The sequence below is a fragment of the Musa acuminata genome, chromosome BXJ2-6 (genome assembly GCF_036884655.1).
Source record: "Musa acuminata AAA Group cultivar baxijiao chromosome BXJ2-6, Cavendish_Baxijiao_AAA, whole genome shotgun sequence".
Lineage (NCBI taxonomy): Eukaryota > Viridiplantae > Streptophyta > Magnoliopsida > Zingiberales > Musaceae > Musa > Musa acuminata.
In genome coordinates, this window is record NC_088343.1 from 1,334,241 (window position 1) to 1,359,779 (window position 25,539).

Sequence of the window (25,539 nt, forward strand, 5' to 3'; positions counted from 1 at the left end):
GTAACTTTGGTCCGTCTTTTATTCTTGGGCGGTCAGAAAAGCAAATTTTGGTCGGCGACATATGCGAGCACCTCCAATCTCTCGAATCGTCTCGTCCGATGCTATCCACGGGAACCGTCGGATCACAACGTCGTTCGAGCATGCGTTCGCATGCACTGCCTCTCTGGATGCCCTCTTCAGAGGGTAGACGATTGCATATTGAGGCTATTGATCATGTGCGTCCTCTGCTGCCGACTAAATCTACCGTGGATTGAAGAAGATGAAGACGAAGAGACCTTCCGTTCTTTGGATCCCTGTCTGCAGGGAGCATTAGTGAGTCCCTTCTCCCCTTTCTCTCTCTCTCCGCTCTCTCGTTTAGGTTTCCTTCTTGAATATTTCTGGCAAATCTGCCTCCCTATTCCTTGATGCAATGCGATTTTTTTTGTTTTTGTTGATGCGGCATTATTGTACGAGCTTGTTGATTCTTGAACAGAATTAAAAAGCTTTAATCTTTCAGTCTTTTGTGGGCATCCGGAACTCATAAACTTGTGAAAGTTTATATCTCGATGAGTTTGGTTTTCTTGTGGGCTTCTGCGGTGGGTTTACTGCGGCTTCTGTGGAATTTTGAAGCAAAATCGAGCATTGTTTTCCTTGTTCTTGGTTTTGGGTTTATCCGAGTCAGTTCAGATCTTTAGTTTTTGATCTTTTATTGAGATATATGTGCCGATTCTGCAGTGCTGGTGCAAGAAATTAGAGGTCGCTAATTGACAACTCTTTTGGATCGAGGGATCTCTCGTGGAAAGGCGATCTGTAGTTTTCCTTCTTCAACAGAAGCATTTACACCATGGAGGTGCATCTCAAGGACCTGTTTGCCAGATTCCAAGAGCAATTTGGCTCTGGGCCGGGCCTTGGACCTAGCTGTGGAACTTGCCTTCTGAAAGTTGAAGGAGCTCCTCCGGCATTCATCAAATCCCTCTTCCGGGCTGCAGCCGCCCTCTTCCGTACTGAACCGTGGAAAAGGCTGAGGCCACGGCATCTGTTCGGCATCCGAATTGGGAAGGACACAGACTGGTCCAACAAGAAGCAATTGTTTCCTTGTGCTCAGTTCATTGGTGGAGATGGAGGGGACCTTGGCTTCCACTTGTTCAAATCTGAGCAGGATGCCATGAGAATGACTGGAGTTAGGGAGACGAATCGAGTTCCAAATGTGGAAGTGCTGAGAGTCCTATTTGATCAAGAACCACTGTTGTCCCCTTCCAATAAGAGAATGATAAGGTCACTGGCTTTGGAATCCTCTGGCCCTGATAGGTTTCCAGCCATTGATGTCGCTCGATGCACTTCAACAGGTGGGCTGCGGTTTAGAAATCCTACGCTTGAGGAGCTCCGATATGTCTATGCTTTCATGAAAGCTATAGCTCTTGTGCACCCGTTGCTTCAATGGGCTGATGATAGCACTCCCAGAAGAGGAAGGGTTATGAATTTTGAACCGTTTATTGAGACAGTCGATGTGCAGTGGCCTCCTGAAGTCAGCAAGGGAGGGGACCTTGTTGCTGTCACCATTTCACATCCAACGAGTCAGGTATATGAGGAGAAGAAGCTTGTTTCGGCCGCAGCAAAGTGTCTGGAACCACCCAAGGAAGAGCTTCCTCCTGCTGAAGCGATGACCAATTGGACTACTTTGAGGCAGTGCGCGATGTGTGACAAAGAGATTTATGGGGATCAGTCTTTGTGTTGTGGACGATGTCGTGCAGTGGTTTATTGTGGCCCTGTGTGCCAGAAGCAGCACTGGAAGGATGCGCACAAGGGTGTATGCGGTCTCTACAGAGCAATGATGGAGAGAGAGGAAGAGTTGTCTATCAAGATATTTATCTTTCCTTGCTTTGTTGAAAACCCATGCAAATGGCTTGAAACAAAGGGTGTCCATCAGAAAGGAATGTGGAGAAGGAAATGCAATTGCTATTCTCATTGTCCATACGGCCTCCTCCCTGTAAAGACAAGTGGAAACTCAGAGGCATGGGGAGGTCTAGGCGATGGGGAGTATCCACCAGATTCAGCATTAGCGGGTTATTTGAATGGAAGTTCGAATCCCACTCTTCTCTCCGGTTGGTCTGAGTACTATAATCTCCGATCTCTCCCATTGTCAAGCCCTGTTTCTGCAATACTCTCACACCCTTTGACAGTTCACCATATAGTGACTGCCCTAGCTATAAGTTCTAAGAATCGATTAATTAAAGGGAAAGAGGTGATTGTGCATTACCTTGGCCCTGCGGGAGAGCTAGATTGGATGCCTGCATTTGCTGAGATTGGGCATTTGCTGAATGGGTTGGGTAACATACAGATGGTTATGATTGGTCCTGAAGTTCCAAGTAACCTATCAGGGACTTTCTCAGGAATTAGTGGTAGGCTGAGAGTCAACATGGTGAGAGGAATGTATCAGGAACAAGCCCCTTACCTATCTTCTCCGCATGTTGTGGTTGCTCTGAACTGTGGACTGGAGAACTATGGGAGCTGGGAAAGTGCCATCGACCTAATTAAGTCGATGAATGTCCCGACTTTCTTCACCGAAATGTCTGAAATATCATGTGCAAATGCTAAGCAGGTGCTACGTGGAGCTGGCCTGCACATCAGCCATCCGGTGACACCAAACCCATTTCGTTCACCACTGCGGAATCAGGCACCTTCAAGTAATTTACCTTCATTCAGCAATGGTTTTGTCTTTGGTGTGAATACATGAATCACAGACATTTCTTAACAAGCGTTAAGAAACTTAATGGGTTAGTAGGCACCCCTTTGGTTGATGAAGATTGCACTCTGATTACTTGATACGTAATCATTATTTCTGTCACTACTCCAAATTACTTGATAGCATGTCATTTGTTTCCGATTTCTTGTTGGATTAGTGCATCTTGTTATAAGCCATAGAGTAGGAAGTTTAGTATGAGGATCTTGATTGTGTGATTAAATCAGGAAGTTTCATGTAAACTGTGTTCAATCTATTTACAAGCTTGAATTGGTTTGGTTGTTGAACTGTATATGTTTGTGAAACCAAGTTACAGTTTGACAATTTGGTGTCTTTTTTGTTTTTCCTCCTTACGTTTGTTAATAGGATACACATGGGCAAGACGCCCACTAGACAAACATTCTAGTGTCTCTGATATTATAGTGAATAGATCAAGTGTAATGCTTGTCTAAGTGAAGCACTTTCATAGGTAACAAGGTTCCCAGAATCGCCCGACGCCAGTGACGATCTCCAGAACCTTTCATAGTTGAGAAGGTTCGATGCAGAACATACTCCGGTGCCATGTAACCACTGCATGTCACAAAGGAAGCTGAGAAGATGCTAATTGAATTGTAGGTTAATAGCGGCAGGAACGGAGCATGTCGAGCTTACAATGTCTCAGCAACCTTAGTAGTGTGTTGATGGGTCTGATCGTTGCCACAATCTGCTATCTTAGGGTTCATGTTCTCATCTAGCAAGATGTTACTGGCTTTTAGATCCCTGTGAACGATCTTTGTTGAATGAAGTAGGCGATAGCCACAGCAGCAGTGGCGTTGATGGAGAGGGAGGCTACAATGCTTCCCGGGAATTAAGTCCAGTGATTGGCGTAGATAAGAGCCGGAAAGCAATTCCATTTTCCATTTCCTGTGAGGCGAGCGAGTAGCAAGAGAAGACTTGAATGCGAACAAAATGCATTCAAGAATGTAAAAAAGAACTACTACTTAGGGTGAACCCATTCTTGAAGCTGCAACATACACACCCTCAATCCTGTGAGCAGGTTCTTGAAGCATACCCTACAAAACTAAGCTTTACAATAACAGGGATTAGCTTCATCTTTAAGACGACATTGTAATTACAATATGGAAAGGTCACCACCGCTTTTACAACTCCGTCTTACCCCATTAAGTTTTTTTTTGTTTCTTAGGGTGATGAACCCATTCTTCATCGACGGACAGTCTTCCACATTCCATTTAATCCAGGCTTGACAGATTTTTTTCTCTCTAGATCTGTGTATACATAACTGAATCTTATCCTCAAGGAACTTGGAAATATCACATAAGCAAACACAATATATACTACCATTTGTAATAGGTCCAACACAATATATACTACCATTTGTAATAGGTCCATTAGTGTCCATTGTGGGGGAAACAAAACACAAAAGAATGAATAGGCAAACACTTTTCTAAGTTCAATCTACAACTCTCTTACGAAGAAAGAGAAGAAAAGTTTATAAACAGAAAAAGTAAACTTTGTCTAAAATTACTGTAAAAACAAACATATATATATATATATATATATATATATATATATATATATATATATATATATATATATATATATATATATATTGTCTAGTCCAACATTCCAGTGATACAACCTAGCCATGCGTCATAGGTCCCAGTGACAGCCTAAAATTTCGATAAAAAAACAGAACATCTCAATCACTGGACTTGGTCCTGAAGACAGATCTAGGCACAAAGCATACAAAGTAGATGCAACTGAAAACCTTATGAACCCGTAGAGCTTATATGCTGACAAGTAAATACTTGGAAATGAATACTGTCAAATTATTGAAAGAAGCTTGACTTGTGCAACCCATGGGAACTCCTGCAACCACAAATCCCTCATGTTAGAACACTTAGTAGATATAGATAAAAGCTAGATAAAAGCATAATCACAAAAGTAAAGAGGTCATTTTGACTGCGATCCTAAACAAATTGAAGAGTATAAATGAGGGGTACTCCTGCTGAGAGCAAGGAATCATTTGTAACCTAACTTCATAGCTTATCTGGCAATAGGAACTGAGGCCTGATAGCACATATCTTGATCCCCTTTTCCTATAAAAGTAGTGCCAGCAATTCTGACCACAAAATTGTGCATATTAATCCAAAAATTGTAGCCTCGACGCATTTCTTGCAGGGTCTCCCATCTAAATTTGACACATTTCAGGCCATAGAGTGCTCTCAAATATGTAAGATAGGAAGCAGCTAATCCAGTCAGCCAGTTACTAAGCCAACTTAAAAGTGAATCACTCTCGTGGACCACTTTATTTACAGAAGGCAATTGGTTAGTCTTTGTTCAACAAATTTCGAATAAAGCACCTGACCAAAAAGAAAGTGCAATTGTTGGTAAGGTTCACATAGCATAGGGCATACCCAGTGCATGAGGCTCTCGCCAGTGCGGAGTATAGGGAGGATCAATATACATAGTCTTACCTTTAAATATTTAAAAGTATTATCATGACTCGAATCTTGGTCTCTCAAGTCACAAAGGAGTAACCTTACCATTGCTAAAGTTCGTATAGCATAAGTTATCTCAAAAAGGAACCTATCACCTTCTTGTGGAAGTTAGCTGCCCTTGTACATGCTGAAAGGGACTTACTAAGCATCATGCTTAATAGCTCATCCAAGTTGTTCATGCAGATAGTGACACATGCAAGTCCAAAAAGAGACTAACTAAGCAGATAACACAAATAAACTTACTCAATAGGTAAAGCATGTTGCCTCAAAAGAATTCAGTTAGGCATGCCTTGATTTTACAAGAGAAAAATTCAAAATAAACCTAGATATCATAATGGTGACACTTAACACTTGTCTGACCAGCCACAATATTCATCTATTCCAGATCATATGTCGTGAGTGCCAAACGTCCAAATGCCAATGGTTCTTTCCGCTTAACGATGCTATATCTTCTGAAGCAGGCAGCTCCTTAAGAAGTCAGATTACTACATGCGTGTTCAGCTAAAGAGATCATGGTCTCATCTTCTAATGACCAAGTTTGTGTCCTTTGTATTGTAATCACACTCTAGGAGTGAAAGTCAACATCAATAAGCACCATCCTCTTCATCTTTGAACACTTTAGAAGTCTTACCCTGAGCCCTAGAGTGAGAGGTTCTGCTATAACATGATATAACTTTATGGCCACTGCAGGGAGCTAAATCAAGCATTTTACACCATTAAGGCAAGGGGATGTTGCAAGCTCAATGCCACTAGCATGCCTCAGAAAGTGCTGATCTGCAATTGTATGAAGAAGGAAATTGATAATTCGGATAAATGCTGCTTCCGACAAATCCATGTATTTATAATTGAAGGCTGTGAAATGCCACATTGTGATGATTGTACACCGGGCTGGGTATGGAGGGATTCTTCCCTGATGAATATCCTTACGTTATCATTTTCACTTGAATCTACATGTAACAGGACTACAAAAAGATGAAAAACAGAAGTATAGTCGAAAGGACTTCAAACTTATGCCAACGGTTGGCTGCTGAACAAGTCATATACATTTTTGGTGCACACTGAAGATACTTTGTGAACTGAAAAAGTGATAGAAGCAAAGACTCCAATAGTTGAGTTGCACATTGAAGAAAATAGAGATAAATGAGAACTTCCATGACTGTGTGAGATCTCTCTGAGAGGGAATTCTGACAAGGTAAAGAGATTCTCAATCGACAAGGCCAGAACCAGGAGAACTTAAATAGTATAATCAACTTTAATTAGGTAATGCCTCTGACTTGAACCATAGATAGTAATTAAGTATTTTTAATGTATAAAGGTCAAGCAGAACAAAACTCTCAAATAAAAGTAGACCAGTGGGAACACAGGATAGAAAACCTTGAATTACTAGTTAACAATACAGATTGTAAATATTTCTCCATCCAATTTCAAACTATTTGTTATCACTATGAAAATTTATAAAGAATCCATTGAAGCCTGCCATAGTTAAGATTATTGAGTGTGATAGGCATAGTTAACATATATACAAATATCAATCTATACTAGTCGTAATACAAGATAATTCTTTTCTATACCTTCTAGCATTTGAGCTCTATTACATGTTCACATGGCATCATTTTGAAGAACAAGGAAAAACATTTCATCCCTTTTTCTTTGTAAGCGTGCATAAAAAATACATTCCTCAATAACACATTACATCATTTTTATTAAGATTCAAGCATGAATATATGAACAAGGAAACAAAGAAATTTATGAAAACTAAGTAATTCTAAAGGGAGACAAAGTGATGAATTGTTGAATCCAAAGGTAGGCTAGTCTTAGGCCTAGTGGAACAACACTAACTGCAGGGTGAGAAACAGATTTATAAAAACCATAGGTTAATGTCCCATTTGATGGCAAGGTTTTGTGTAATCACAGTTGATTATGATCATTAGAGTATCATAGACTTTCACTGTTACAATAGAGAGAAGCAACAGTGAACTTTCGAGTTAAGACTTTGACAACAATGCGCTGGAAAGGCATCTTGGCAAATAGGATAGCAGCATCAAGACTCTAGGTAACATTAGATGGAATTAAGTCTTCCAACAATCATGATAAGGCAACTAATAAAACACAATCATAAACAAAGCATAGTATGAATACTACTGTTCAGCGGTGAATACTATTGGATGAAGCAGTAAATGACAAAATTTTGGACAAGGTAAGAGACAAAGAGAGAAAATCACAAGAATGGATAAAAAAAGATTTTCAAACATGGAGAAATCCATGGGCTGCCAAAAAGTAAGAAACCAAAAAACATGACCAATATCCATTACATGAAACTAAGCCTAAAAAGCGGATGTCATAAGCTACAGGTCTTGGTTTCCAAGTAAGATAGGAACTAGGTCAAAGACTTGGAACAGCACAAGTCAGCCACTGATGATACCTCTATTTTTCTTTCCCCTATTGCAGATAATTGTGAGTTCCACGATTCAGAAACTAGCGTTTCACAAAAGCATGGCTACATAAGTTTGATAAAGAACTTAAACATTAAGGTTACTCATATATAGTTAACCACACCTTTATTAAGCAAAACTCAAACCACTATCACCTATCATACAACATATAAAACAAAAGCCAAGAAGAAATACCACTTATCATTTCTTCCTTGAGACTACTGAGGCAATGCTTCTTCCACTTCCTTCCACATATCTGAGTTGCCCGAGAACTTCTCCTTCACCCTCTCCATGATCTCCCGTGCCTCCTCGACCTTTGAATTGCTCAGAAGCCCTTTCACAAGCATCTTCATAGTTGAGAAGCACGGGACCCAGTTCTTCGCCATGGTCTCCTTGCACACCGACAGCGCCGCCTCAAAGTCCCCGCCTTCGCAGAGGTAGTACATAAAAGTGAAGTAACAGCTGCTATCTGGAACGCACCCTCGACCCCTCATCTGCCTGTAGAACTTCTTGGCCTCCTCCAAGTCGCCTTGTTTGCAGAACCCAAATATCAAGTGGTTAAACGTGACCCAATTTGGCTTCATTCCCTTGGTCATCATCTCCTTGAAAAGTGCCTTCGCATCTCCCGGGCGCTTGAGCTTGCAGAGGCTTTGGATCCTCACGTTGTAGGCGCTGAGCCCCGGGTGGCAGTCGTGTTTTTTCATAAGCTCCAAGACCTTGTCAACGTCGTCGAACCGCTCCTCCTTGTAGAACCCAGCGAGGGCGGTGCAGAAGGTGGTCATGTTAGGCTTGATCCCGGCGCGGCACATCTCATCGAGGACGGAATAGAAGGATCGGGAGGTGCCAGACTCGCAAAAGGCCTTGACGACGGTATTGTAGGTCTCTACATTGGAGGCAATACCGTGGGTTCCGGGGAACTCACGGAAGATCCGGCCCACCTCGTCGTGGCGGCCGGCGAGGATGCAGGCGAAGAGAAGAGCGTTGAGGGTGCGGACGGAAGAGGAGTTCGATCCGCGGAAGGTGCGGATGGCGTCCTCGAGCATGCCAGCCTGGCCAAAGAGGACAATGGAGTGGGGCAGGTCGGAGCGCGGAAGGGAGTCGAGGAGGGAACGGACATGGGAGAAGGAACGGGAGTCGGCGAGGGCGGAGACGGCGTTGGAGAGAGCGACACGGTCGAGGTGGGATGAGGAGGGGGAAAGAGCGGCGGCGCGGCAGATATCGATGATGCGTGAGGGGTCGGTCTCGGACTTGAGCAGGGCGAGGGCGGCGCGGGACTTCTGCTTGCTGGTAAGCACGGCAGAAGGATCGGACGGGTTGAGGATGGCCGACGCGGAGGAGAAGGAGCGGTATCGCAGGTGGTTAAGGAGATGATTGCGAGCAGCGGCGACGGCGGCCATGGCGAGTGAATCTTGGGAGGTTTAGGTTTCGGGCGGCTTCCGCATGTGGTGTTTATCTTCCCACTTCAAACCCGGTAGACGCCGTCGCACAGTATGTAACCAGGTCGGGTCCGAACAGGTTAATAAAATGGATCCGAATCCAAAAAATGTAACCATTCGTCTGAGTGGTACAATTCGGCCGAGTTGATCTGAATCCAAATACCCGTATCCACATATGGATCCTACCCAGAACAATCCGATATCGTCTTCGGCAATCGGATCCCTATAGATCATCGGGCATCCGATCCGATAACTTAATCAGGTCTAAGTTTAAGAATCCACATGGAGTCGGACAAATCTTTCTTCATCAAACCCTAGCAACAGGAAGAGTTGGTGTTCTTGCGTCGTTCTCGCTGTGATCGAGCGGCCGGGAGGGATGGCATCCGCCATGACCGGCCAGACTTCGTCTCTCAAGCGGCGGGATACAACGGCCGCGACGGCGGGGCCGAGGGAGGGGGATCAGCTTATCGTCACCCCGTTGGGGGCGGGCAGTGAGGTGGGCAGGTCCTGCGTCTACATGTCCTACAGAGGAAAGATCGTCTTGGTAAAAAGCCGTCACCTTTTCTGCGTTCGTTCTATATCTTTTATCTTCTATTGCTTAGATACTCGGTGAGGGATGAGTTTGCCATGTATGAGATTGTATAGATGCTGCATTAAGCTTCTCGCTTGGTTTCGGATGGCAGTTTGATTGTGGGATTCATCCGGCCTACTCTGGGATGGCTGCACTGCCTTATTTCGACGAGATTGATCCCTCGACTATTGATGTGCTTCTCGTCACACAGTATGTGGTCATTCCATTTTCCTTTTCCTTCCTTTTTTCTATTGTATATTGGGTATATTGCAACTTTTAACTTGTTAGCTTCTTGACCTATTGCTCAAACAAATAGTAATAGATGTCAGTGGAAAGTGAACCGAAGAAGCAAGCGCAAAGAGTGGACTGTTGTTATCCTATTCCGGATGAATCTTTCTAACTGAGACACGGGAAGCTAGAATTTTGTATTTTGCTTGTTGCAGGACAGAGCACAACCTCTTCTTGGTTAATTCTTTTTTGTCACATGTTGATTGTCTCCCTTGCAATAACCTGTCAGGTTGCACTTCTTGCTACCTCTTCTCATCATATTGTAACCACAAAGGGGATCAGCAGTACAAGTTGATCCCTCAGGACATATGATATGCACATGATAAAATTTTCAAAAAGAAGACTTTGCGTCTCATTGGAAGTTGTCGCTTGGAATTAAGAATCCCAGGAAGACTTTGCATTTTGTCAGATGATGCTGCTTGAATCAAGCATTTCTAACTCGCAATCCAATTTAGTCTTGGCAGTGAATTATGGTTCCAAGTGCTATTCATCAGGTCCTAGTTAGATTGTGGTTGATTGATCATATAACATGCTGGATCTAAGAAACCTAGTGTTTGTTATGATCATATAACATGCTGGATCTAGGAAACCTAGTGTTTGTTAGTCCACTTTAGGTCATTGCATTCACCAATTATTTTTCTTGTTAATTCCGTTCATTGCATTCACCACTTATGGATGTCACATTTAAACTTTTGAGCGAAATGATCTAACTTGGTCGAATGTTGGCTTAATTTTCAGTTTTCATCTTGATCATGCTGCATCGCTTCCATACTTCTTGGAAAAGGTGTGCACCATTTTTTTTCTTGAGAGATTTCATAACCATACTTTTTCATGCTCACATGTTTAAAATGTATTCCAGACTACGTTTAAAGGTCGGGTTTTCATGACTCATGCTACAAAGGCTATTTACAAGCTTCTTTTGTCGGACTATGTCAAAGTGAGCAAAGTTTCAGTTGAGGATATGCTCTATGATGAGCAAGACATACTTCGCACGATGGATAAAATTGAGGTATTACATCTTTAGAATATTGTTTAACACTACTAATGTTGTCTTTTCACTGTCTTTTTCATTAGTTAATTTTTGCTTGAAATTGATTGGATGATTTCTCCAGAAGCATCTGTTTGTCTTTTGTCTCATTTGGATGATTACAGTAAACACGATGGGCAACTTAAACCACTATTTCCATTTCAGGTTATTGATTTTCATCAGACTGTGGAAGTAAATGGGATTCGCTTTTGGTGCTACACTGCTGGTCATGTCCTAGGCGCTGCCATGTTCATGGTTGACATTGCTGGTGTCCGGGTGCTCTACACTGGAGACTACTCCCGTGAGGAAGATCGCCATCTCCGTGCTGCTGAAATCCCCCAGTTCTCACCGGACATCTGTATCATTGAGTCCACATATGGCGTGCAGCTCCACCAGCCCCGCCTTATACGGGAGAAACGATTTACGGATGTCATCCACTCGACAATCTCTCAAGGCGGTCGTGTGCTCATCCCTGCTTTTGCTCTTGGCAGAGCCCAAGAGTTGCTCCTTATCCTTGATGAGTATTGGTCGAACCACCCTGAGTTCCATAACATTCCGATATATTATGCCTCTCCCCTTGCCAAAAGGTGCATGGCTGTCTATCAGACCTACATAAATGCAATGAATGAGAGGATCAGGAACCAATTTGCAAATTCGAACCCCTTTGACTTCAAGCACATTTCTCCATTGAAGAGCATAGAGAATTTTGATGATGTTGGTCCCTCAGTTGTGATGGCAAGTCCAGGTAGCTTACAAAGTGGTCTCTCGAGGCAACTATTTGATAAATGGTGCTCAGATAAGAAAAATGCTTGTGTGCTTCCTGGGTATGTAGTGGAGGGTACTCTCGCCAAAACTATCCTCAATGAGCCCAAAGAAGTCACCCTCATGAATGGTCTCACTGCTCCTCTTAACATGCAAGTATACTACAACTCTTTTTCAGCTCATGCAGACTTTGCACAGACAAGTGCTTTTTTAAATGAGCTTATGCCACCAAACATAATTCTTGTACATGGAGAAGCCAATGAGATGGGAAGGCTTAAGCAGAAGCTTATAGGCCAATTTGCGGATAAAAATACAAAAATCATGACACCTAAGAATTGCCAATCAGTAGAGTTGTACTTCACTTCTGAGAAAATGGCTAAAACTATTGGAAGGCTAGCTGAGAAGACACCAGAAGTAGGAGAAACAGTTAGTGGCTTACTTGTCAAGAAGGGTTTTACATATCAGATAATGGCACCGGATGATCTTCATGTCTTCTCTCAGCTTTCTACTGCAAACATTACCCAGAGGATCTCCATCCCTTATTCTGGTGCTTTTTCAGTTATAAAGCATAGGCTGAAGCAAATATATGAAAGCGTTGAGGCTCCTATAGAAGAGCCTGATGTACCTACATTGATTGTGCATGACAGAGTGACAATACGGCAGGAAACGGAGAAATATGTGACAATGCAGTGGCCATCTGACCCAATTAGCGATATGGTATCTGACTCTGTGGTTGCTATGATCTTGAACATCAGCCGAGAAGGTCCAAAGGTAACAGCTGTTGCAGAAGCTGAGAAGACACAAGAAGAGATGGAGAAAATGGCCCATAAAGTCATCTACAGTTTACTCGTTTCCCTTTTTGGGGACGTCAAGGTTGGAGAGGAAGGAAAGTTGATTGTCACTGTTGATGGGGACGTCGCACGGCTGGATGGAAAGAATGGTGAAGTAGAGTGTGATAACGAGGGTTTAAAGGAGAGGGTGAAAACAGCATTCCGGCGGATCCAGAGTGCTGTGAGGCCTATCCCACTTTCAGCATCCTGATTCATCTTGTAAAGGAACGACGGTTCAAAGGAGAGGGTGAAAACAGCATTTCGGCGGATAGAGTACTGTGAGGCCTATCCCACTTTCAGCATCCTGTTGCATATTGTCAAAGAAACTCTGAGCTCACCATGTTCCGTGCAATAGTCTCAGATGTACTGTTAGAATCCATCCTGATGCATATTGTCAAAGAAACTCTGAGCTGACCATGTTCCGTGCAATAGTCTCAGATATACTGTTAGAATATATTATCGTTATTGTAACATTATTGTTTCTGAGTTTCCTTATATGACATTTGACAGTGTTTTTCATCGTCGCTAACCTTTTGGTTGTTGCATGTGGATGATGATTGGTAGAAAATTTTGCACCTGTTGCTTTGTATGTACACTACAGGGTGTTTATCTTGAATCTTTGGTCATGTTGGTATCTATCCGATTAAACTTATGAAGAGTGGGATTCTCCGTCAGATCTATGAGGTGTCTTAATTTCTTTCTGCTAGCAAACAATTTGTGCTGTGTGTTGGGTTGATTGCTTGGCTGGCAGTTTTATCTCAATTTCCCATCCTCCATTTGGGATGGTTCTTAGCGTTCGTTGCTTGATTTGGTGTTTGCAATGTTGCATACTCTGTTTGTGTTTCTGTACAGTGAACGCCGAGGATCATAACCAAGATCTATTAAACTTCAGCAAAAACCAACATCAATCCCTATAGCTTGAATTCATCTAAGAGCTTCAGTCTCAGCCTTTACCGAGCTCGAGAACTCAGGATCATTAGATCTATTGGCACTAACCGGGCAGAAACGAGCCATCTAACAAAAAGTTTCAAGAGAAAAGACCTCTGTACAAGTATAAATGTTAAAGCAACAAGAGGGATCTAGCTTTCGTGATAATAAATGCTAAACAAGCTATTTTTCATGGCAATGATGGTGAGAAAACCTCTGCAAAGAATTTATGAGATTTAGAATAAGAGAGCCGCTGACATGAAATGCAAGCAGAATCATTCTTAGATGGTCATCTTGACCGTCTGACATCTTTGTTTCTAGAAGTAATAGCAGAAACAACAATAGAAAGAGCACAAACCAATGCTGAAACAAAAGTAACACTGGATACAATGCCTCTGTGTGCATCATTCCCCGAAGGAACACGCCACATGACTGCCTTTGCAGGCCCAGCATTCACTTCAGTGAGTCTCCACAAACACGGTTCTGACTGAGCTTCCTTTGACCTGCAATGCAGAAACAAATCCGGATGTCCCAATTGGACTTCTGCATAGCCACTATCATCAAGGGGCTGCAAGAGAAATGACATGTTTCAGGAATCCTAATTGAGTTTGGTAATTGGAAGAGAGTTTGAAAAGCAAACAAATGCAACATAAAAGGCATTTACAAAAGGAAATAAGCTTCATTCCAAGCCCAGATTACAGTAAGTTCATGCTTCTTTTAGGATATTTATCACTTCTGTGCAAAGGTATTGTGTTATTGTAGAATGCTGATAGACCTGACTTCACGGAAAGGAGAAACATTGTAACAGATCATCCAAAAGTATTCAGGAAGCATGAGAACATGATACTGGGAAGCTGGTGGAAGTTCAAGAGTTGATATAAGTCTTCAATGAAAGATGTGGAAGTAGAATATGGAAGAGGTACCTTAAATGACATACATGCTTGACATGTCAAAATTTACTTCTAAGTTTCTGCTAAGGTAGCTTTTTTCAGCCAGTCCAGAGAAAGTAAAAAGCTTGCTTAGTCAGCTCCTAATTTTTCCTGGTGTTTGCTAGTAAATCTATTGCAACCATTTCATTAGTAGTCAGGCATTCAAATCTACAGCTGCCGAGATGCTTAAAGCAGATACAGGAGACATATACTGGAACTATTTCATCTGAAAAGAAAAATGAAATGATAATTTAGCTGGCACAATAATCAACAATCTCATAGACTGTTGAAACAATAGCAGCTTCTGATGACACTCCTTCCAGCTTGATGATCATCCTCTGCGTGATTCACATAGAAATGAAACTCAAGGTTGCTATAGTCATCTTATTTAACAAGACTCCTCTCCTAGGCACAAGCACATGAGATCACAAACATGCGAAGACGCAGAATGCCTCTAACAACAAGACAATGGAGTGCAAGAAGTGTATAAGAACAAAAATCAACTAAGCTTTTCCCAAAGGTTCACTTTAGTTAAAGACTGACTCAAGATGCCTTAGCACAAGGAACAAATGCTGATATTTTACTCTAAAATTCCTAATTTCTGTTTAAAGCTCCAAAGGCATTTTAGGGGGCACACGATTTGTGTAAATCTGGAAAATAGTTGGCATAGCTTAAAGATTTATAATGCAAATTTTAGCTTGTTGACTGATGATTGTAAACTCCCATGTCCTAGGAACATGTTTTCCAAATTTACAGTTTAAAAGAATAGGTGAATGAGAATATGAGATAGAAATGTGAAAAATCTTCCAGTTGCATGCATTAAATATACAGAAAGAATTTTCTATCCTAGTAGATAACTAATGTTATGGGATCACAAGATGATAATGCCCATAATAATGTAGATACAATTAGAGAAAACTGAGAGATAATTGCCAATACCAGCAATGTCCAAATTGATGCCTATGGAATAATATGATTAAACTCAAAAAATGTTGGATCTAAAGTCATCCATTCATTCACTACATAATTATTGAACTAAATTTAGCGATCAGTGACAGAAGTAAAACACAGGGAACTTGTTATCAGAAGCAACTGGTTTCTTGTGCATCTATTTTCCTTCATTACTATAAAATTATAGCACTGGGTTGCAACTTGCAAACTGCACAATAATGAAGCAAAATACAAACTTGCAAAGGAAGGTCAAGGAATCCAATAACAGTTAAGTCATCTCAGATTATTCTCAGAATCATCACTAAAGTCTGCCATAGAAATAGCCAACCTAAAATATGATTCTCTTAGTAAGTCAGGAGTCCGTGGAGCATTTAGTTTGAATTGAAAAAACTTGGTGAACTAAGATACATAATCAGGTTACTTAGTGTCTTTCAGTTTAATTTTTATAAATGCCATATTTGCAGGACCTTTTTCTGCAAAATTTTTGTTTGTCTTCAGTTAGTGTAGAAATTAATCAAACTAAAATATCTGTTACTTCTCAGAAGTGCTTCTGTTTTGAGCTCACCGGGTATCTAGCATGCAGAGGAAGTTCCAGTACAGTTTCATAGCCCCTCAAAGGATTCTCATGGCCAATATTCATGTGAACCTCAACAATTGATCTGTTGGAGAGTGCAGAGGGCAATTCCAAATTTGTGTCTCCGAAAACAGCAGCGTCCAAAAAAACTGCAAGAATTGATGAGGATGTAAAGGTTAGACAAAGAATAAAATAATTGGAAATGGTTTGTAGTGCACTTTTTGTTGTTGACCTTTGCGGTGGACAAGATGCTGTAGCTCAAATAAATCAGCAAAAACACCGATTGGAAGTCTCTCGATTATTACTGCTTTGCAGTTGTGAAAAGACCTAATGTATGATCTGTTCATGAATTTCAAGGTGGATATTAAGTGACGATGAGATCCTTCACCATGAAGTCGTCGCTGGAGATCTGATAGTTGAAGCAAGCTAATTTCACTAGCCATCCCTTTACAGAAGTCACCGGAACTAAACTCTCCAGATAGATAATCATGACAATCTGAATCAAACAGGCTTTTCTGTTGTGCAAAGTATGAACTAGTAAGATATGCTTCAGAGACTGGCCAACAGCCAACAAGTCTCTGACTGCTTTTTCCAACATGGTCAGAAATCTTATTATAACTGTCCACCTGGCACAAATACGACAATACAGAGCTCAAGATAGTCTGTGGATGAAAGTAACTGCCAAAATAATGATAGACACAAATATTATGTGACCAAATTAAAAAAATAACAAAAATGATCATTCTAAATAAAATGTAAACAAAAAACTTAAAACTCCAAATTATGTGAAAAAGCAAGTGAAGCTGGATGAGACTTCCTGCAGTCAATGCCAGATACTTCAGCACAAAATTGTAAACAAGCTAACCTTCACATGTGAGCTTTTGTGAATGATCTGTGCTAATGCTACAGTAATATAACATACCAGAACAAAGATTTTGTAAACACAGGTAGCATCATGGTTTCTGTAGTATAGTTGTCGATACTAACAGTTACAGACTCACTTTTATTGTGCACTGGGGATATTTTGCATTCAATTAAGGTATGTATTAAAGTTCTTATAGTTTTGAGCACACTCAGTGGCAGTTAAGTATTAGACATCTTTTGCCCCTTAACTCTGCAATTAACTTGACAAAATCCTACTAGATATCATAATCCTACTGGATATCATGTGTGTTTAACTTTAGAAAAGCAATAGGAGGCTATTCATTTTGAATTGTTAATATTCTGTATCATAAGGAGATTTGCTAGCTTTCCTTGAGCAAGGACCATTTTTTTGGCATTGCTATATTATCCATCATATTGAGATTCTTTAGTTCTCTTCATAATATGAAGTGTTCAATCTTGTGAATAGAATAATAATTTTATCAGAATCAAAGATGCAAAGTTCTCAATTTTGGATAGATCACTGCCCTTTCCATTAGATTAGTAGAACTTCGCCGATACCCTTAGGAAAGCAAATGCTAATAAAATACTGAATGATAGCAATAACCATCGGCAAAACAACCATGAGACATAACAATAGAACTAAACAAAGAAATCTTCTGTAATCCTGACCTTGATAAGTGATGAAACGATGAAGATAAGACCAAATACCATAAGTTTCTGGTCTCTAAGATGCCATAGGATGTCCCTAATGAATGATAACATCTCTGTAAAGAAAGGCATTAAATTGATGTTAGTACAGATATGACTAATTATGGTTTAAAAGTTGAACAACCTAAAGATCTTTAGACGGATATAAAAGAGATAGAAGAATGGAAAGGGTGTGATGAAGTGGGTCAGAGAGGAATAGGACTCCTTTCATTAAATCTAATGCTACTCCTAATCGTTGCAAGTTGGTCTACTCCTGATGGTAGATAAGGACTTACAGTAGAACTTCGCCGATACACTAAAAACTAACGTACAAGTATTGCCTATATCATATCTATTTATTTTCTTTCTGATCTTATTTGAACAAGACTTTAGTATTCCAAAATCTTCATTTTCTTCCTTCTTCCTTTAATGAATCTTAGTTCTACCTTTGAAGGCTTGCCAGAGCAGCCATGTTTTATTGCTTCCGTTCTGTGTCACGGCACATCTTGCAATCTGCACTTTGTGGATTTTGCCTAAGACATGATGCAGATAGTCCTTCAACAAAAACTATAAACAGGTAAGGGGACAAGGATCCGCTTGCCTTTAACCTCTCTCCATCCTGAGAATCTCAACGGAAAGCGACAGAACGAGTAGAAACATAGCCCGTCACCAGTCCAATGTTAATGAAATATAAATTTTCTCGTATCATTTCAAGGGCTACTCTATTCTACCATAAATTTTGAAGCATGACAAAACTCTAAAGCACTATGACATCTTTTATTATAGCTTCCAGACTTCATGTAGAGGAACCAACTGTAATGAAACTTTCAGATTTCATGAATTTATAAGACAAGGTATCTCTTCCTATCCCATTATGTACAAGCTTGGAAGTAGCTCCAGGATTCACCTTTCTGTGTGATTGATGGATTAGTCCTCACCTCTTAAGCTAATGTTTCCTAATCTGTTTGGGATTAATTCTAATAGGAAGGCAGAAAGTGCAAATCTTGTAAAGAGAGGCAAGATTGATCGGGACATTGTTTTCATTTATGACGCGAACCTTGGAACACCTATGACTGGGCTCGGTGTAGGCGGACCAAAGGTGCGAAATATTCCTCCAGATCCATGAATACGATGACGAGATCCAGGGCTTATTATGACCCCTTAAGAGATAGAAGTGAGAGAAAAATAGCAAAGCGGCAGCAGAAGGAGAGGAGAAGAGGCAGACTCACTAATCGGCGTCGTAGCAGCGGCGGAAATGTGGAAGAGGAGCCGAACGAAGACGACGGCCCGATCTCTGTCGCTCAAGATCCAAAGAATGCCCTAAAACTGGGCCCTGTATTGCTCCTGGGCTTAACAGAAAGCCCAACACAAAATGTTTCGCTTTACGCAACGACTCATGTCCCGACTCGATGACTTCGTGGATGCGCGCCACGTCCCTCGATCGTTACGTAAGTAGCGATGGAAGACGCACTTCTTGCACGATCTCAGAACACGAAGAAGCGAGAAGAAGAACAAATCTACAACGCTCTCTCGGTTTATGTGAACAGATTTGTCGCGACACAAGTACGTGAAACAGCCTGAGGCGCGACTCTGCACCCGGCGCTGTCCATGTCTTTCAGCTATGGCCAGACCGAATCATCAGCTTTCGACAACGAAGTCAAATCTCCGCTGGTGGTAGTGTGCGTGCGGTGCAGCGGGCGCTGAGGAGGGCAACGCATCAGTTGGTGGTACCGTCGACATGGTGCTCCCATCTCGAGGCCATATCACCGTCTTCCTACAGCTGCCGTCCGTGAATCCAGCTGTTCGCGGCCTTGGCTCCGTTCAACGAGGACGCTTGTGTTTAATACTATTGTTGTTAATGAACTGCTCCTTTGTTGCCTCGTTTTTAATTCTTCCTCTCTCGGTGCGCGCGGCGAACGAGACCTCGAAACGGGTGCGAGTCCAGGAACGGAGTCCTCGCCTCGGGGAGGTAGGCAGAGCATCGCTTCGAACCATGGTCATCAGCTACTTCCCGAGCTTCCTCTTTCCTTCTACTTGTGATGATCAGCTTTGTTGCAGCGATTAATGGAGCACTATTCTCTGCTACTGCTGCTTTTCTTCTCCTTCTTGTTTTGGGTCCATATGGTGCGTTCCTCGGACCCTCTTCTTTCTCCCAAAGGCGTCAACTACGAAGGTACATGGCCGCACACTCTCATTGCTTTACTCTCTCCATGGAATGGCAGACGGGTTCTTTTCCTTTTGTCTTTTTCTTTGGATTTATGCAACAAAATGACTTGTGGGAATGTAACTACGGAAGCAGTGGCGGCTCTGATGTCCGTGAAGAGTCGGATGAGGGATGAGGCCGGGGTGATGGACGGGTGGGATATCAATTCGGTGGACCCTTGCACATGGTTCATGGTCGGCTGCTCCTCCGACGGATTCGTCATCTCCCTGTGCGCATTACTCTCCCGCTGCTGCTGCCTCTTTCTTTTTCCCCTTAACTTGGGGTTCTTTATTTACTGGCGTTGGGTGAACAGGGAAATGGCGAGCAATAGTTTGTCTGGGACTCTGTCTCCAAGCATTGGCAACCTAAGTCACTTGCAAACCCTGTGAGTAGTCCAAAGATTTCTGCCTTATTTTTCGGTCTCCTGCCAATCTCCATCGCATTTTTAGATGAGTTAAAAGTGGTGTACAAGTTTGGGCTACTAGTAAATTAATGTTTTGTCCGAAGGTCTGGGTATTGCCTTAAGCCACTTGACAGATGAGTAGCAAGCGTAAATCTTTGGTTAGATTCTTTGTTAAAAGTCTCGAGAGGTCAAGGATACAACCTAAGTCATCAATGTTCATGGGTGAATCGAATGTGATTGAACAGGTACCTAAAAAAAGAAAGTAGACAAAAGATTGTAAGAGATCTGTTGGTCAAGACATGAGTATCTAGTGTTCCCATTATTTGCATAGCATTTACAAATATGTAACTCGAGTACTGAAGATATCTTTGATTTCAGGCTATTGCAAAATAACAAAATTTTAGGTACTGTTCCTCCAGAAATAGGGAAGTTGTCACAGCTGAAGACTCTTGATATTTCCAGTAACCAGTTTACTGGGGAAATTCCAAAGTCGCTTGGGCTTCTGACTCAATTAGTTTACTTGTAAGTGAAAATTTTGAACTCAGTAGGGCTTTGTTTAGAGAAATTGATGTTTTTGATGTTGTTATGCTACTCTGTCCTGCTTTAGGCGTCTCAACAGGAACAATTTGTCTGGTCAGATTCCTGAGGCTGTTGCTAATCTTTCAGGTCTTTTGTTCTTGTATGTACCCTGTCGAACTATTTTACATTTCTCCTTTTATTTGCTAAGTAAAACTTATAATTGTAAACTATTTCAGAGATGTCTCATATAATAATCTCACTGGACCAACTCCAAAGATCCTTGCAAAAGATTACAGGTGAGAAGGATGACCCCAGATGAGATATAATTCATTTTTTTTCTTCTGTTTTATGTTTTTGTTTTTCACTGGCTTTTGAAACTGATTGACATTATGATGGCTTGAATTAAGATTAACTATCTTGATTTAGTATAATCTTGATTATTTGTTTTTTCATTATTTTGTCTTCTCTTGTTTAAATATGGTTCTATATCAAATTTTAAAAAAAGATGACTTGCCATATCATGTCTTTATCTTGATATTGGTTCATGCAATTAGACATGATATATCATTCTTATAATTACCTAAGGAATTTTGAGTTCCAACCTTCGGTTGTCAACTTTCAGCAGACATGCTGGCTTATAGTAACACAACCTTTATGATGCAATTTATGTTTTCTATATAAATATTCTATTGAGATGGCAAATTACCATCTGCAATTATGTCAAATCAAAAATGCATATGGTCAAACTCGTGAAGGAATCCGAGGTAAACATTACTGGAAATCAACATAATTAACCTGGTATGGAGCAGAGACCTTTTGGACTAGCCAACCTTTTTAGGTTTTTGGTTCTGAGTGATCATTTTTCGTCGAATCACTTCAGTTTTGGAATTCTTTTTCTTATTGTGTTTCTCTGATTTCTCTGATTAACATTCTATGACATTCTTCTATTGAAACTTTAGTAACTGTAACTTTGTACGTATAGTGTTGCAGGTAATATTTTTCTTTGCAACACATCTCTCTTACATGGTTGTGCAGATGTACCCGTACAATTCAATGGTATTTCACTTGCTAAATAGGATGTTGTTACTTACCATAGCATATCATCAGAGGCACTGATCTGTGTTTGTTTGACTTGCAGAAACTAAAACTTCAGGACAAACAAACAACCATCAGTTAGCAGTTGCGATTCCTCTAAGTGTTGGTTGTACCTTAGTACTGTCGTTGCTGCTACTTGTTTTCTGGTTATGTTGCTGCAAATGGAGTATGCACTTTGCAGCTGACGGTATCCTTCAAGCACCCTATTTGATAATCATGAAGAACACAATGCATGCTCACCAATTACTGATTTCTCTGCAGATCTGGACTATGAGTTTGAAATGGGCCACTTGAGGAGATTTTCATATCGTGAACTTCAAGCTGCAACAGAAAATTTTAATGCTAAAAATATATTAGGACAGGGTGGATTTGGAGTTGTTTATAAAGGCCATCTTAGAAATGGAACCATGGTGGCAGTGAAAAGATTGAAAGATCCCAACTTTACTGGAGAAGTCCAGTTCCAAACAGAAGTTGAGATGATTGGCCTAGCTTTGCACAGGAACTTACTACGTCTATATGGTTTTTGCATGACCTCAAATGAGAGACTGCTTGTTTATCCTTTTATGCCAAATGGGAGTGTCGCTGATCGTTTAAGAGGTAGTTGCATCTATTTGGTTGTCTAGCAACATGATATGGATACATGAACTTAGTAACTATATAACTTGATGAATCTCATTAACTTGGCGATTCTTATTATGTTCAAGCTCTGGAACTAACTCATCATGGCTAAATCTACTTATGTTTTGGTTTTTGGTTGCATAATTTTTTAAAAAATCTTATGTAAGAAACCCTTTCTTTTTTATGAAAAAACAGCCTTAGGAACTTCATCACCTTATACATGATGAGGAACAGGTTTGACATGAAGCTGTTAAAGGATTATTCTTGAAGTTTTTTATGATTTGTTTTCCAGTTCAAATTTGTTTCTCTTGGTGGATTTTACAATTGAGCATCGCTCAGATAAGCCGAAATGCAACTTATTGTGGCTTGAGTTGAAATTTGCACTCATTTGCCTTCCAAAATTGGTGTGGTCAAAGACAATTGGCTTTTGTTTACTTGAGTTCCTTCTTTAAGTAGGTATAGTTATTATTTGCAGATCGTTGTCAAAGTAAACCATCCTTGGACTGGAACAAGCGCATGCGAATTGCAATTGGAGCTGCTAGGGGTCTTTTATATTTGCACGAACAGTGCAATCCAAAAATCATTCACAGGGATGTTAAAGCTGCAAATATTTTACTTGATGAAAGCTTTGAAGCAGTTGTTGGGGACTTTGGATTGGCAAAACTGCTTGATAGAAGGGAATCTCATGTCACAACTGCTGTCCGTGGCACCGTAGGACACATTGCTCCAGAGTATCTTTCTACCGGACAGTCCTCAGAGAAGACCGATGTGTATGGATTTGGCATCTTGTTATTGGAGTTGATAACAGGACAAAAGACCATGAGCTCTGGAAATGGTAATGTCCAGAAAGGAATGATCCTCGACTGGGTAAGATTTTTGTTGAAGGAATATCTGCAATTTTTCCTTGTATGTTTGCCTTTATCCTTTTGCTTAACCACTGGAGTTTAACAAGTACTTGACAAAATGAGAAATGTCTTTTCTATAATAATTCTTATGTCATTGTTCCATTCATTAACAATATATAACTAATACTTGTATAATTGCTGCTGCATTATTTATTTATTTCCTTTTTGAGCATATATCATATAGGTACACATAATTTTATACTTCTCTGTTTACTAGGGAAGGAATCTGCTATAACTGGTGATATAGCTGATAAGTTCGAATAGTTATTTTCAACATTCATCGAGTTAGGTTGCTATTTAGATTAGATATCAGGCTTAGTTTCAGCATGTTGGTGTATTCCTAGTTGGCTGTTTAATTAAACTTACATCTCAATCACCTACATAACAGATCAAAGTCAGGTCCATTGCCTATCGAAAGTCCAATTTGACATGAACTATTTGGATTTATCTTGTTTGTTATGTTCTGATTTGCTATTTCAACTATCAAGCATACATCATGTATGTAGTGACATATGTTTTCTTTTGATTTTGAACTCCTATGCAGCACACTACTGCATTTGAACTTCTCTGTCATGTGATGCTACAGTGATTTTTTACTGACCATCAAAAGTTAATTATAATCATCAAAGGATTAGCCAAGTAAAGAAGAAACTACATTAAGACAAGGCTTTTGTTGGAACTGCATATTTCAATCTCCTAGATTTGATGTTCGAGTGTCATTATAAATCTTGCCATGGCTGAAAAAAGGTATGATGAACCAATCCCATATGTGCATATGGACTGTCGGACATGGCATCAGCTTGGATTATCAAGTTAAATTAGGTTTTAGCCTGCTCTAATTTCTAACTGATATTGAACTGCTACGATGTTAGTAAGTAGGTCTGCAACAATGAAGCCGACTTTTAAGGAAGCATGGTTAGGAGCCAATAATAAGTGACTTTCTGGCACCCAAAGCACTCAAATTAGATAATGAACAATGGTTTGCTATAACATACGGTGTGTGATCAGAGAAGAAAATAAAGACATGAAGATTATGTGGTTGGTCATTTAAACCTATATCCACAGGCAAAGCTGAAGATGAGCTTTCAGTATGCCAAAGGTAAAAGTAAGTACAAGACAACAGCCATTTGTGTATCCCCAAAAATTCCCAGTATGCACAAACTATAAGAAAAAATGAGAAAAAAATATTACAAAATTGGACATTCTGCAAACTCCACCACTCTAAAATTTCTTAGTTAGGTGATGTATGCTGCAGACCAAATTATAAGGCACTTCTGACGTGTACATAACCAGCACAGGCTGAATTCCTTTGATCCAATGATTTGGTAGTTTGTGTTGTATTCCCTTTCAATCATAATGGAACTTGGTATGGAGTTAAAGAGCTGCCTTATGACTGGCTATTGATTGGTGAACTAATGGCTGTGCAGGTCAAGACCTTACATGAGGAGGAGAGAGTCCATGAAATGGTTGATAGGGATCTTAATGGTTCCTTTAGTGCAGCTCAACTGGAAAATGCTGTTGATGTTGTTCTTCTCTGCACTCAGTCTAATCCCAGCCTCCGGCCGAAGATGTCTGAAGTTGTTAAGGCACTTGAATCCATTGCCAGGCCAGCTGAACAAACTGAAGAATCGAACGGCGAAACAATTTACGGGAGGTCTTGCAGTTTCTCAAGAAGTTTTGATGGTGCTAATGAAGCATCTTCTTTCATCATCGAGGCGATAGAGCTCTCAGGACCCAGATGACCTGCACCGTGAATCTGTTACTCGATTCCTGTTTTGTTTATCAGATAGCAAGATTGGTTAACCCATACACCACGGACAAGAGCGTCCGATCATTTTGGCTGTTGGAGTGATAGAACTGTACATACAGATGAGGTTGCTGAAACGTTTGAGCTTGTCTAGCAGTCTGCTATGAACAATATGAATCAACTTGAGCTACTTGTGCACTTATCAATCACTCGTTTGATCATTTTGCTGCATTCTTTCTTTTCTCTTGTTGTAACATAATTGCCATCATGTCATGAGGTCTTGACTTCTTAACAGATGAGCCTCAATTAGTATATGAGCTACTGGGTTGTAAACAAGTGCAAGAGAAAGAACTCGAAGTCAACTCAGCAATTTTCGTTGTTTAACCCAGAGCAAGGTTCATATCGCTGGGCCAACCAAATGGCCCGACAGAGGCGTGTGAAATCTAATAAATAATTTTTCTTTATAGAGGAAATGCTCTGATCCTTTTGGCATGAAGAATGAGCGTCGGAATCACGCTCCACCAAAGACT

At 40.7% G+C, this 25,539-nt stretch overlaps 5 protein-coding genes across 7 annotated transcripts; 3 read left to right on the top strand and 2 right to left on the bottom strand.

Annotated features, from left to right (window-relative positions):
* Positions 1-112: 112 nt before the first annotated feature.
* On the top strand, positions 113-3,011 carry LOC135614134 (uncharacterized). The gene is made up of 2 exons (XM_065111168.1): positions 113-312; positions 715-3,011. Exon 2 carries the CDS (start codon positions 824-826, stop codon positions 2,711-2,713), a length of 1,890 nt encoding a protein of 629 aa, XP_064967240.1. The 5' UTR covers positions 113-312; positions 715-823; the 3' UTR covers positions 2,714-3,011.
* Positions 3,012-4,144: 1,133 nt separating this feature from the next.
* Positions 4,145-9,114, bottom strand: LOC135614135 (small ribosomal subunit protein mS86 (rPPR1)-like). The gene is made up of 2 exons (XM_065111169.1): positions 7,848-9,114; positions 4,145-4,588 (listed from the first exon to the last, which is right to left on the bottom strand). The coding sequence occupies exon 1, from the start codon at positions 9,047-9,049 to the stop codon at positions 7,871-7,873; it is 1,179 nt and encodes a 392-aa protein (XP_064967241.1). The 5' UTR covers positions 9,050-9,114; the 3' UTR covers positions 4,145-4,588; positions 7,848-7,870.
* Positions 9,115-9,385: 271 nt separating this feature from the next.
* LOC135614132 (cleavage and polyadenylation specificity factor subunit 3-I-like) lies at positions 9,386-13,085 on the top strand. The gene is made up of 5 exons (XM_065111167.1): positions 9,386-9,632; positions 9,772-9,869; positions 10,686-10,731; positions 10,807-10,956; positions 11,140-13,085. Exons 1-5 carry the CDS (start codon positions 9,465-9,467, stop codon positions 12,775-12,777), a joined length of 2,100 nt encoding a protein of 699 aa, XP_064967239.1. The 5' UTR covers positions 9,386-9,464; the 3' UTR covers positions 12,778-13,085.
* A 613-nt stretch (positions 13,086-13,698) lies between these two features.
* On the bottom strand, positions 13,699-18,892 carry LOC135614136 (uncharacterized). Of its 2 annotated transcripts, none has more exons than XM_065111172.1 (5): positions 18,749-18,892; positions 17,502-17,596; positions 16,180-16,573; positions 15,939-16,096; positions 13,699-14,061 (listed from the first exon to the last, which is right to left on the bottom strand). In XM_065111172.1, exons 2-5 carry the CDS (start codon positions 17,592-17,594, stop codon positions 13,783-13,785), a joined length of 924 nt encoding a protein of 307 aa, XP_064967244.1. In that variant the 5' UTR covers positions 17,595-17,596; positions 18,749-18,892; the 3' UTR covers positions 13,699-13,782. The 2 variants fall into 2 exon arrangements, with proteins under 2 accessions (XP_064967244.1, XP_064967245.1); XM_065111173.1 differs by lacking the exon at positions 18,749-18,892 and adding an exon at positions 18,577-18,716.
* A 248-nt stretch (positions 18,893-19,140) lies between these two features.
* LOC103986569 (probable LRR receptor-like serine/threonine-protein kinase At5g45780) lies at positions 19,141-25,230 on the top strand. Of its 2 annotated transcripts, XM_065111171.1 has the most exons (11): positions 19,143-19,692; positions 19,819-19,951; positions 20,036-20,107; positions 20,504-20,647; positions 20,733-20,804; positions 20,881-20,940; positions 21,627-21,700; positions 21,783-21,926; positions 22,001-22,336; positions 22,833-23,224; positions 24,690-25,230. In XM_065111171.1, the coding sequence occupies exons 1-11, from the start codon at positions 19,584-19,586 to the stop codon at positions 25,002-25,004; spliced, it is 1,851 nt and encodes a 616-aa protein (XP_064967243.1). In that variant the 5' UTR covers positions 19,143-19,583; the 3' UTR covers positions 25,005-25,230. The 2 variants fall into 2 exon arrangements, with proteins under 2 accessions (XP_064967242.1, XP_064967243.1); XM_065111170.1 differs by having other exon boundaries at positions 19,141-19,692; positions 19,819-20,107.
* Positions 25,231-25,539: the final 309 nt, after the last annotated feature.